At 33.7% G+C, this 13,959-nt stretch overlaps 1 protein-coding gene across 1 annotated transcript in view; it reads left to right on the top strand.

The window, feature by feature from the left end:
* The window catches only part of KCNH5 (potassium voltage-gated channel subfamily H member 5), a gene marked incomplete at both ends in the record, with an annotated part of 361,648 nt that overhangs the window by 247,294 nt on the left and 100,395 nt on the right, over positions 1-13,959 (top strand). The window contains one exon of the mRNA XM_079700833.1: positions 1,371-1,570. Within this exon, the coding sequence (XP_079556959.1) occupies positions 1,371-1,570 (200 nt within the window). The remainder of the gene's footprint in view (positions 1-1,370; positions 1,571-13,959) is intronic.

Raw genomic sequence — 13,959 nt, 5'->3', positions numbered from 1 at the left:
ACAAAATATCATCTATCTTAAAAATTGTTCTTCACAGGATTCAAAATCCCCAAATAATAGTCAAAAAACCCAAAACAAAACAAAACAGACAAAAAAAACTGAGTAAATGCTTGTAAAATCATAGCTTCCTATTGTGAATTTATAATTTGTTGTACTCAAAGAGCAACTGATTTTCTGAAAATAGATTGAAGATCTTAAATTGCTTCACTGGCTTGTTGTTATACTAATTCCATCAAGTGGGATTTGGTTGATGAAACTGTGGAATAAAAGTCCATACTTTTGTTTAGACGAGTAATTTTTCAAATGCTTAGAGGAACAAGAATGGAAGTGATCACTGTCTGATATTCCATTTATTTGTGAAATGCTTATGGAATGAATGTGGTTACTAAACATTGTGTTTACTGAATATTAAGGGGAATAAAATATTGCCCTCTTTTCAAAAGAGCTTACTGTTAAACAAAGGAGTAAAATCAAAGGGACAAGATAGGCTGGGAGTGGTGTGTGATTGAAAGTGTGTTGATCTGGGGCTGAACTCAATTGCTTTTAAAAGCTTTTTCAAGATCAGGTCAACATTAGTAACCTGACCAGATCTGGAGAGAGAAGAGTTTGGTAAATTATGGGTTGAGGGAGGGAGTAGCAGTCAGGGGCATTAAAAACCCCTATTCCTTTCCTAGCCACTGTAGATGAATAACAATGGTTTGCAAATTGACTTTATTCTTAATTAAAATAATGAAATTAAAAAGCCTTATGATACTGGGTTACTGATATAAATTTAATAACTAGAATTTTCAGGCACTCCCAAAGTTTCATTTTAACTGTTAATTCCAACCCTGTTTCTCTCTAGAATCTTCTAGAAATAGAACACTTTGATTTGTCTTCCCTCCCTATATTTCTGATGTTCTGTCAAAAATATTGATAAGCAGGGAAGTAATCCAAAAGCCAGACGAAGCAAGCAGTGAGAAAGAGCATACATTTCTCAACTGGATCATCAACCTTTCGAAAATTTAAATTGATTGGGCTTCATTCAGGAGGACAGGGTTGGAGGATAACTTTAGTCATAAGGCTAAGAATGTCTTAGGCAAATCATAACCTTGGATCATCTAATTCTTCATGAAATCTATCAACCACTTTCATGTTTTACCACAATGACTAGAGTAGTGCTCACTCATAAAATCATGCTTATCATACTAAAGATAACACTTATTGAGTGAACACCAAATTCTGGGCACTGTGCTCAGGGGTTACCATGCATATGCCGAAAAGTTTATAAAGGCATGTCTGTCAAGTGATTCATTGATTTCACCAATATTCACATCATTTTTTTTTCACTTGGGATAGTTGATTTATTTTCATCATTTCTTCTCTTTCAGCTCTTCTTTATGCAACTATTTTTGGAAATGTTACCACAATTTTCCAGCAAATGTATGCCAACACCAACCGGTACCATGAGATGCTGAATAATGTACGGGACTTTCTGAAACTCTATCAGGTCCCCAAAGGCCTTAGTGAACGAGTCATGGATTATATTGTCTCAACATGGTCTATGTCAAAAGGCATTGACACAGAAAAGGTATGGGTTATTATTATTTTTCTTGTTATTTATTTTCTATTTCAATAGGATCTTCAGATGCCCATAGCTTTCCCACTCACATATTACTTGTATAATTGCTTTATAAATGTTACTCTGTATTTCATAAGTGACATATCAGTCAATCATATTATTTATTGCTTGGAATGTGGAAAATGTTCAACCATTAATCATCAATTAGTACTAGTCATCAAACTCAATTTAGGAATTGTGGTTCCTGAAAACAGCTAATTATTTCATTTCCTCAAAACATTCTCATTACCACTCAGGGTAATTTGTCACATTCCTCTAAAATGCTAACTGTGCTGCCATTTCTTTTGCTAGATTTTATTCTTGATTTCTCTTTTGACATTTTGCCTATTTAAAATTCAGAAAGAAACTTCCTTGCTTATAACTAAAAGATTATATGTCTTCTATTCTACCCTCTACTTAAATTTCTCTTCTCTCTATCACATGTTCTATAATGGAACTTTTAGTTCTTTGTTTTCCCTTTTTCCCTACGCAAATCTATGAAATGGATATGACCCTTGCAATCCACCTGTCATAACTAATTTCTTGCTTGTCTTTTCATGGAACCTCTTTAAATTGTTCCCATCTAACTCATTAGGGGCAAAGAAGAAACCCAAGTCCTCCTCATGATAAACAAAATCAAATAAATTCTCACTTCCTACACCCAGCTGATTCACATCCAATATAGGGAATGACAAGTAGGGCTTGCACATAAGACTTCTAGAGAAAACTGATCTTAAGCTATTTCATTTTATAAGTATCAGCGAAGGCTTTATTTTTAGGTACTGATTTTTGACATATGATAATCAGATAGCACATAACCTTCCTTGCCATTTCCCACAAATTTTATTTTTTTTAATCATATGAGGTTGACTTGTAGTTTTTCTTTCAGACCTGCTCAACAAGCACCTTTCAATGTCAAAGTGAAAGAGCCAATGAACAAAGTAGATGTTTAGTTAGGGGAATTTCATGAAACAAGTAGGAAGTTGTAAGCCAGAGCAGGTGTTAGGAGCAGAGGATTGAGGGGAGATGAAGGGAACAGACTAAAGGGTAAGAGCTGAGGGAGGGAAGCCTTCAGAGAGAGTGCAAGTGAGATACTGGAGGCTAGCTATGTGGAAGAGTTATGAAAGAGGGTGAGATTTGCTCTTCTTTTGACATTTTACAAGATGCAGTTAAATGGCCCCTTAAAGTGGAATGTGTGGCCACAGAGGGGGAAAGGACAAATTGCATACCTGTGGAATTTGACTAATGTGTACCTGAACTGATATAAGGTTAGTAGGGAGGGAATCCAAAGAAGGAACAGGATCTTCCTCAGGCATGCATGTGAGAGTCAGTGTTTAAATCGCTGGAAGCAGGATGTTCTCTGAGGTCCACATTCAATGAAACTGCGCTCAAGATGCAACCATTTACCTTGTCAATCACTATCTCAGTCAGAAGCTTTTCTTTCCAGAAAATTCAGTGGAGTCTCATGATAGTTGACAGATAACATCAGTAAACGGATGGAATAACAGCCCTTTACATTAGAAAAGTACCTGACCCACAGCCTATGCCACAGATCTGGTACATGGCAGAATTTTTAGTTCCCTTCTCTAAGTTCCCAGATTCTGAGTTAGTTCGGGAATGGAGCCAATAGATTCTCACAAGCTTCCCCTCTAGTACCTGCTCAACATGATGCAGTTACGGTGTAATATACTGTCATTGGGTGTTTACGGAAGTGCACCCACCATGTAGTTCTTATTATTGACATTTTTTTGGGTTGTTTGTTGTTCATCATTTGTTGTCACAGATATGTACTTCTGATTGGTAGAATACCCATGGACAAGGGAATAATAGGAAAAAAATGGGGAGGTTAATATTAAAGGTGAAATAAAATTTTAATTCACATAAAAAGATTTTTAAAGAAATAAGTAAAAATATTAAAATGAATTAACTTTTGGATAAGACAAAATCATGGATGTGCCTCCTAACTAATGGGAAATCTTTAGAGTAGTGTTTGACTAGTAGGAAGAGCAGATTTAAAGAACCGTGGCACATATGATAGTCTTTGTATGTATTAATGCAATGGAGTACATAAAAAATTAAGTGATGAATAAATTTGGCTAGAATATGTAAAACCTCTCACACCAAAAGCTATGGAAACAAAAATGAGATAAAGCATCTTCAACAAATATCACAGGTGAAAGGTTAATTACCTTAATATGTAAAGTGATTTTACAGATCAATAAGGTGAATTAGAATACATAGGGAAAAGGAGCTGAACGCATAGGTAATTTATAGAAGACAAAAGTACAACTTACTAATAAACATACAAAAAGTCTTATTTTCACTTGTAATGAATAAATATTGAAAGAACAAGAGACTGTCAAATATAAGGCCTAATCTTAGCAAAGACTGTAGTGACTGACACTATCATATTATTCTGGTCTGTGTGTAACTTGGTAGGGTGCTTCTTGAAAACAGTTTCACCAAGATAATATCCTAAATTTAGGGATATCTAGACTTCAGTCCTTACGCCTCTTCCCTTTTCTGTCTAGAATCTCTCCTTCAGTGATATCATACAATCTCATGACTGTAATAATATATGCTAACACCACCCTAGTATACATACTCATCCTGGACCTACTCCCTGAACCACAGATTCTCCTATTCAACTGCCTACTCATATCCAATGAAGTTGTCCAGAACTGAACTCCTAATCATCTCCCATAAACCTGCTCTACTTACATTCTTCCTCAATGCAGTTAATGGAAACTCCACACATCAGTTGCTTAGAACAAAGCTTCCACATTGAAACTTCCCCCAAATCCTATTTGCTCCACCTCCATTTCTCACCACCTCCATTGTAATCAGCTGGTTCAAGTCACCATCATGTCCTACCTGGGTTATTCTGTAGCCAAGTGATTGGTCTGTGCATCCACCCCGTCCCTGTATAGGTTATTCTCAGCACAGCAGCCAATGAGCTTATATGGCTTTCATAATAAAGCTTTCTATCTTCTGTCTCTCTCTTATCTCTCATCTCTATCTCTTTTTTATCTTATTTATCTCATCCATCCATCCATCTGTGTATCTAACTATTTTATATTCATCTTTACTTTTGATAATAAGAATGACATTGGTTGAGCCTGTTAAAATACAAGGGTAGAAAAAAGAAAATGAAAGTTCGATGACAGTAATCACATAAATCCTGTAATTGTAGTCATAATCTTAGAAGTGTGGATTTACTTGAGGATAGCTTCAGTAAACAGCATCTGATTTTTAACAGTTATACCATATTTGATATTAGAGACCTCTATTAGACTTGCTGTTCTTCAATAAGTGAAATATTTGTCTTCCTATATGTTTCTTATCTTACATTTTGTTGATTGTTTCTTTCGAATATTTTATCAATGGTGGTTGTTATCAAATTTAACTGAAAAAGATCGAAACATAATGTGTGAAATGAAATGTCTTTGTTCTAACGCTTCTCTTGTTAGTTCTGAAACAGCCATTTTTTTTCAGCTGCTGGTACAATAGAATTTAATGATGCATTTCAGCTAATTAGAGAAAACGTTCGCCCCCAATTACTGAGATTTCATTCTGTCGCCTCCACATACTTAGTTTTATAGATATTTTGAATTCAGCTTTAACCCACAAGCAAATTAATCACTGTGATTTAATTCAGTCTTAACTTGTCTTTTGTGAATAATGCTTTCTCTAATACAAATTGTGGCATTAAAATCACTACTGATGTGGAGATTGTAGCATTTTTATCATGAAAGTTTGCCTTAGGCAATTAAAAATATAAAACAGTACCTAGATTAATTTGATTTGGTTGAAAGTATTTTATTGACTACTAATTACTATAGTTGCTTTAGATTCTTTTCAAATTTAATAACCAAAATCCATCCTCTGGGCTTTGCTACTTGCTAACATTCTGTGCAGTTAAAAGACAAGAGAAGGCTTCCCTGGTGGCGCAGTGGTTGAGAGTCCGCCTGCTGATGCAGGGGACACGGGTTCGTGCCCCGGTCCGGGAAGATCCCACATGCCGCGGAGCGGCTGGGCCCGTGAGCCATGGCCGCTGAGCCTGCGCGTCCGGAGCCTGTGCTCCGCAACGGGAGAGGCCACAACAGTGAGAGGCCCGCATAACGCAAAAAAAAAAAAAAAAAAAAAAAGACAAGAGAAATGGGTGGAATGAGTGAGGATTTAAAAGGGAAAGAGCAGATTATGGGAAAAAAATAGAAAGGATGATAGTTAAAGCTCAAAAAATCTATCCTACAGTTTGAAATGATTTTACTGAGAAATAATTCAAATAAAGTAAATGGCTGAGGACTTTATTTTCAGCTTTAGAACTGTATGAAAAAATATATAACTTGTAGCATGTTGTGTAGGCCACATATTTCTCATAATACTGGAATCATTTTCAGCTTGTTTTGTAGAATGAAGTTTAAAACCTTAATGTTTTTTATTTTCCACTGTCTAATATTGTTTTTTCTAGCATGTTCTTTGAAGAAACTCAGTAGAAAAAGCTCTTTGGTCTTCATTTCTTGTTTCATGGGTTTTGTAATAACCATAAAGTTATCAGTAGGCAGATCCCATTATATGAAAAGTTCTGGCAGAATTATTCAAAACATTCAGGCAGAATTATGCCTTTAGAATGTAAAGAAATTGATTTTGAATATTTTAAAATCTTGGATTATTTTTAAACAAGATCTATAACAGAAGCACTTTACTTCTTCCAAATATAGTAGACAATATATATTTTTTTCTATGAATTAAAGTAACTTTCTTTTAATCAGTTTACTTTTATACAAACATATTTTTTAATTTAAGAAAGCCTGTCTAAATATTTCTTTGTATTCCTAAATGTGAAAAATGGGGATACATTCTTATATATTCATGGGCTCATTATCTTGGTTCAATATTTAAATTATTTAAATGCTTCAAGAAGTTTTTATAGCAATGTACAGCTGAACCCAAGGGTGAAAGCACTAGCCTTCCAAGAAGCACTCCCCCCAGTTAAATATGCCATGTAAGTATATACATGTGAAGATAGTAAAACAAAACTGAATTGGTCTTAAGATGCATTAATAGGACTTTTGTCTCTGGATCAAGAGAGGTACCAAGCATCCCAATACAGTCCATGTTATTCAGATCATAGACAAAATATTATGTTCAGCTATCAGCTGGATATTTTAAAAGAAATATTATCAAATGGCAGCACACTTACTAGAAGATAATCACGATGACATAAAGTTCTGGGAATCTTGTTATAAGATGAATAGTTAAAGGAAATATGAAGATTTTCTTTGGCTAATTGAAAACTTTGGGGAGAGGTATGACAGGTGACCTGAACTATTTGAAGTATTTAAAGATGCACTGATCTATCTGCTTCAGGAGGAAATTAAGTCCCTACGGGTAAAGGATACAGACAGAACATCATCCAAAATGAACTTGCAGGTCCTGACACTGAAATTACATGACAGCTGTATCTGAATGATTTAGAGTACTATTACATATCATAACCTTTTTACAATTAAGAAACATATTCAAGAGATCTTGTATTAAAAATTATAGAATAAAATTCAGCAATGGTTCAGTAATTACTTCCCAACAATTTTTTATTAGTACATCTAAGTACTGTAGTTTTACACATAAAACTAATTGGTTTTTCCAAGGTAGCAGGACAAATACCATCTTAAAAAAATTATGAGGACTCAGTATCCCGTTGGGGCTAAGCCAGCCCAGGCCCATTGGACAATTGGCATGTTCTTCCTGTGGTCTTTAAATAAACTGCTTGTTGGGCAAGAGAGACTATGACTAGTTTATTATTATAGGAAACTATATTTTAGCCTGTTTTGTGAAAACACTATGACCCAAATATCTGAAAACTGTGACTTTTATATCTATACCTATACATGGCAAGGGAATTTAACTATTGTCATGTCCACATGTGCTTCTCAGTTGTTACCTAGTGAAAAATTACAGGGTAAGCATTCAGACTTATTATTGACATTTCTCTTTTCTAGCTGACCTGCAGGTGTTACCTGAAAAGGTAGACTTTATCTGAAACCTCAATTATATTTTTCCTTTCATGGATCAGAAGTTAAATAAAATAACACTCAAGGGTTTGTTAGAAACATTATAAGTAGATAGGAACTTTAATATTTTCTGTGATAGAAATTTGAAACATCAAATTATATTTGGTGTGTCATGGCTTTTGGCATGGTTTAAGAGTACTCCAATGCCAGCTTTATATTATTGTTAGCTAATAAAATTACTAGTAAACTTTTTGTGTGTCGGGTAGTAGGCAGTATTATTTTTCTCTAGTAAGGATAGGGAGATACTGTATAACTTAGGTTAAAACCTGAGTGACTCAAACCTTTCTCTAGGAACAATATTAAGTGCATTATTTTTATGTACCATGTTGAAATTACTTTAGTGCATTAGAGTGGACTAGTTTGTATTTCATTTTCTCACCACTCTGTCACTAGCCTCTGAGGAAGGGACTACAGAGTCATTTGATAGCTATAGTCCAGGAATGAGAAAGAGTTGTCCATGTAGGGCCATGGATGACTTGCTCAATAGCCCAGCTTTATCTTGACCATGAGGATTGGTTTCCATGCTCTGTGTTCACATCTACAATGGAAATACCACCACCCACCTTACTTAGTTGTCTAGAGGATGAAAAGTGCCCACATAGTGCCTGCATAAGATAAGCAATAATAAGTGTAATCAAATAATTTAGTTTATTGAGGTTACAATCGATTTCCTCTTTTACTAATCATAAACTATAAAAAGTAGGTCATGCCTGGTGTCATTTTCACCTTAGTCTTTGCTTGGTATTCAGTGCATACTGTTGTCTTTATTTTTTTTTATTTAAAAAATTTTTAACTTTTGTCTTTAAATATAGATGAAAATAGAACCTCAGTTGGGGGGTAATTTGGATGAATAAAATATTTCTATATATATACATATACATTGAACACAAATAAAGAAATATATTTTGGGTTTTGGTGAAAAAATTAAATCATGAATGAATCTACATGTTGCAGATGGTGTTATAGTATGAGTAGGTGTTTGTGACCAACCTATTATTTTGTACTAAGCTGCCTTGATTGATCCATTTTTAAACTCTAACTTTACTACAGTAAATCTGTAGAAATGGCTATTGAAATAACTATTTTTGAATGAGATCATAGTGCTTCCTTCAACTTTTGCAGTCTGCTAGATAAAGGTAGGATTATACAGGTGGTTGGATTTCATAAAATAAACTTAAAAAAAAGATGTTTCCACTTCTGTGATTTCTGTTGTTGTTGATATTATTTGACTGTATTTGTTATTTTTAATTTTTATTCCAGAGCCTTATGGCTTTCTACTCTCCATCCACTTTCCCATCTCTTTCCTAGTGTTTATGGTAATGACTAAAAGATGCCAATTTTTGGCTCAGGCTGATTGTTTTTTATTTTATTGTCATTTATATTTTATGAAGTACTAAAAGCTACTTTTAGCTCCTTTACTAGTAGTGCTAAATAACCAATGGTCATCCCTGTCTGGCATAGCAGAAGACAATGAGAAGGTGGAGCAAATAGAGTAAATACATTAAAAGAAACTAAATAATTTTTATGTAAGAAAGAAATTCCTCTAGTTGTTCATTGCCAATTGCCTGAGTTGCTGCTTCAAGCCCGCTGACTGGGCACGGTCCTCGAGTCAAAGAGAGAGATACATTGCTATGCAATCTAGCAACTTTCTCAAAAGTTTGCTTCTTATGAGTCTTGATCTGTCTTGAGAACTTTAGACATTCTCTTCTTTTCTTATATTAACATTCTTCCTCATTTCTTTATATCTCAAACTTTCTTATGGAAGTCTTCATTTCCCTAATTTCTGCTGCAGTATCTTTAAGACATAGAAGACGTTAATTAAGGAAGGATCTATACTATGGTAGAATTTATAAAAAGGAAAGTAGCCATCTTTTAAAATTTACATCCAAATCAAAGAGAAACATGGTTTTACATTTCAAGATAGATCACATGACAGGCTACAAAACAAGTCTCAGTAAATTTAAGAAAATTGAAATCATATCAAGCATTTTTTCTGACCGTAATTCTATAAGACTAGAAATCAGCTACAAGAAAAAAATTGCAAAAAACCCACAAACACTTGTAGGCTGAACAGTATGCTACTAAGCAACCAGTGGATCATTGTAGAATTCAAAGAACAAATAAAAAAATACCTGGAGTCAAATTAAAATGGAAACACAGCAATCTAAAATATATGGGATGCAGCAAAAGCTGTTCTAAAAGGGAAGTTTATACAAGCCTATCTCAGGAGACAAGAAAACTCTCGAATAAACAAACTAAACTTATATCTCAAGGGACAAGAAAAAGAAGAACAAACAAAACCCAAAGTTAGTAGAAGGAAAGAAGTCATAAATATGAGAGAAGAAGTAAATGAATAGAGCCTGAAAAAATATAGAAAGATAAATGAAAGTAAGAGCTGGTTCTTTGAAAAGATAAACAAAATTGATAAATCTTTAGCCAGACACATCAAGAAAAAAAGCAAGAGAGCCTGAATCAATAAAATCAGAAATAAAAAGTAGTTACAATCAACAACACAGAAATACAAAGGATCATAAAAGATTACTATAAACAGTTATATGCCAATAAAATGGACAACTTAGAGGAAATGGATAATTTCCTAGAAATATAAATCTCCCAAGACTGAACAAGGAAGAAATAGCAAATATGAACAAATTACCAGTAATGAAATTGCATCAGTAATAAAAATAAAAACTTCCCAACAAATGAAAGTCAAATCAAAACAACAATGAGATATCACCTCACACCCATCAGAATGACTATCATCAAAAAGACCAGAAATAACAAATGTTAGTGAGGCTGTAGAGAAAAGGGAACCCTTGGACATTGTTGGTGGGAATGTAAATTGGTACAGACACTATGGAAAATAGTTTGGAGGTTCCTCAATAACCAAAACATAGAACTACCATATGATCTAGCAATTCCACTCTTGGGTACATATCCAAAGAAAACAAAAAGCATCAATTTGTAAAGATACATGCACCCCAGTGTTTATAGCAGCATTACTTACAATAGCCAAGATATGGAAGTAATCTAAGTGTCCGTCAACAGGTGAATGGATAAAGATGATATGCCACACACACACACACACACACACGAATACTACTCAGCCATTAAAAAGAATGAAATTTTGCCTTTTGCAACAATGGGGGACCTGGAGGATATAACACTTAGTGAAATAAGTCAGAGAGACAAGTACTGTATGTTATCACTTTATATGTGTAATCTAAAAAATAAAATGAATATAACAAAAAAGAAACAGACTCAGATATAGAGAGGAAACTAGTTGTTACCAGTGGGAAGAGGGAAGGTGGAGGGGGAAGATAGGGGTAGGGGATTAAGAGGTACAAACTACTATGTATAACTTTAAATGGAGTATAATCTATAAAAATTTTGAATCACTATGTTGTACACCTGAAACTAATATAATGTTGTAAATCAATTATACTTTGAAACCGTGGTTTCACAAGGGGAAAAAAAAAAAGGGAAACATGGTTTTATAGGATATTGTAGTAATTGCTATGGAGTGGTAAATAAAAGTATACATAGTCCCTGCTCTTGTGTTGCTCTGAGTTTAATGTGAGAGGAAAGACTTAAACAACCAGAGTTAAATGTATGATTCCAAATTGTGATGATGCTTGAAATATAATACAGGGAGCTATGGAAGATTTAAAAATAATAGAAGAGGTAGTGGATCTAGTTAAGGTTGGAGGATGTAGGTTTAAGACGGCAATGGAGAAAGCAAAAAATTTGAACAGAAAAGCTTGTTAGAAAATGAAACTTCACATATTTTATAACAGAACTCAAATTACCTATATGCTAATCCTCAAGTAACTGGTCTGAAGATGGAAAACAAAAGAAAGGGGAAAAAGCAAAGGTCTAGTTAGTTCATTAGCTACTTAAATCATTAATTAACTATACATAGACTCTACATTCTATATGCTATGGAATAATTTGAGCTGAGTATTCATATTGGCTGAAAATCTTACTCTAAAACCAATAACAGCACATACGGGGGCATATGGACTCCACTGGTTCCCCAATCCTGATTAAGCTAATCAGCACATATTTGTTTAGAAATGGGTCTGCTGCCTTTGTGGACAAGTATCAGAGAATACATTCATGACAAGAGCATACTTTACACATTCTGTTTTCATCGTTTCTACCAAGGATGAATAAAATGTTAGAAAAAAATATTTTTCTAACGATTTTCCCCCCAAAATGTTTATTTAATAGAGATACATGACTTATATAAAATAAGAAGTTAGAGCTAGGCAAAGAAGAAACTATGATAAATCACCCATAATCCCACCACTCACAGGAATGTAGCTTGCCACAAACATACAGTACCACTATAAGAAATTACAGAATGAATATATCAATAGTGGTCCTACCATCAAACTTATTACTTATATAGGACACCTATTACAAGAAAAAGGCCTGATTCTGTAATCAAAATTTGGTGGAGTACTAGAGTTAATATTCTTGATAATAAATTTATCTTTAATTGGTTTTAAGAAAGTTCTTGTAATAAATCTCCCTACAAACTTACAGAGGAAGAGTTTCATTTCTGTGGCTTTTTGAGAGCTATTGTAAAATGTTCAAAGGTAAGAAAAACCAAAATATTCAAAAACAAAACAAAACAAAACAAGCAAACAAAAAACACTAAACAGTCTAATTTTTCCTTTTTGATCCTTAGTTTTAAAGTACATTATAGAAGACTCAAAAGAACTGAGAGAAAACCTCAAATCTTAATTCCATGACCTTTACTTTCTCACTAATAAAACGTGAGACCTGATATCACTTAATCTTAATATACCTCTGTTCTCTATTGGCAATGATGCATAAGAATGTTAGTGTCAAAGCATGAGCTATTTCACAGAGGTAAATTTTCCAGTTGACTGAAACTTGTACTTTCCTGCACAGTTATTTAAGAATCTTGAGAAAAGCCTTTCAAATGATACTACATGTTTTCCTTAAAGAAAATATTATATATTACATAAATTAGGAAAATATTTTCTTCACAAGGAGCGCTACACCTCCTCATGAATTTAGACATGTACTTGTTTAATACTTTAACTCCAAATCCATAATAGAGAAAGGCAGTTTGGTTATTATAATTTTAAGGATAACCTCTTAAAATAGTGTATCAAATATTTATTCTTATGTTTGTTCATATTTGTATTGACTTTCACACACAATTATGGACTTCTCATAAAATGAAAATCAATATAAAACAAGACAGTACAACAGACATGCATAAACACTTCCACATATATATACAAGAAAGAATTAAATACAATAGAGGTGTCTAGCCACCTGGAATGTCATTTTTACTGAATTTGGTCATATTGAGCTTTTGATTTTCTTGGCAGCTAAATTAAAAAGAGAAATGTTGTCTATTAAAGGAGGCAAACACATTTGCCTAAAGCCTAATATATATTCTTCTGGCATTGAATCCAAATAGGACTTTGTCATGCAAATCTTTTGTTTGCAAGCAATAGATTCTATTGATTAAGATCAGGGATCAGCAAACTTTTTGTGTAAAGGACCAGAAACTACATAGTCTAGATTTTGTGGGCCATGTGGTCTTTGTTTCAACTACTTAACTTTGTCACTGTAGCATGAAAAGAGCCATAGATAACATGTAAATAATGAACACTGCTTGGTCCCAATGAAAGCTTATTTATAGTTGCATTAATTTGAATTGCATATACTTTTACATGTCATAAAATATTATTTTCCTTTTTTCCCGCAATCATTTAAAAATGTAAAAAACATTCTTATCTTACTGGCCATACAAACACAAGTGGAAGTCCAGATTTGCCTCTCAGGTCCTAGTTTGCTGACCTCTGCTTAAGATTACTACATCTCTAGTCAGACTGTCAGATTTCTATCCTATTTAAAATTGCAGCATCTCTACCCTTAAAGTCCTTAGGTAACTTCCACAGTTCAATTTTCTTCACAGAACTTATCACAACTTGAAGTATTTTATATATATAGTTCATTTCTTTATTTGTTAAATGTGCCACTATTAGAATAAACATTTCATGCAGGCAAGGAGTTTTGCCTCTTTTGTTCATTGCTGAGTAATTTGCACTTAGAATAGTGATTGGTGCATGTTAGATGATCAATAAATTTTTATTTTATCAATGGATATAATTCTGGGGTTCATAAGGACATATACATTTGGAAGCCATTAATATATAAAAGGCCTTGAAGACTTAGCTGTGATCACTCAAAATGACATTATAGCTAGGAAAGAGAAAAGAGTTTTGAGAAACTCCT

Source organism: Hyperoodon ampullatus, assembly GCF_949752795.1.
Source record: "Hyperoodon ampullatus genome assembly, chromosome: 3".
Classification (NCBI taxonomy): domain Eukaryota; kingdom Metazoa; phylum Chordata; class Mammalia; order Artiodactyla; family Ziphiidae; genus Hyperoodon; species Hyperoodon ampullatus.
Note: the sequence above shows the minus strand (reverse complement) of the source record. Positions and strands in the feature narration are given on the sequence as shown.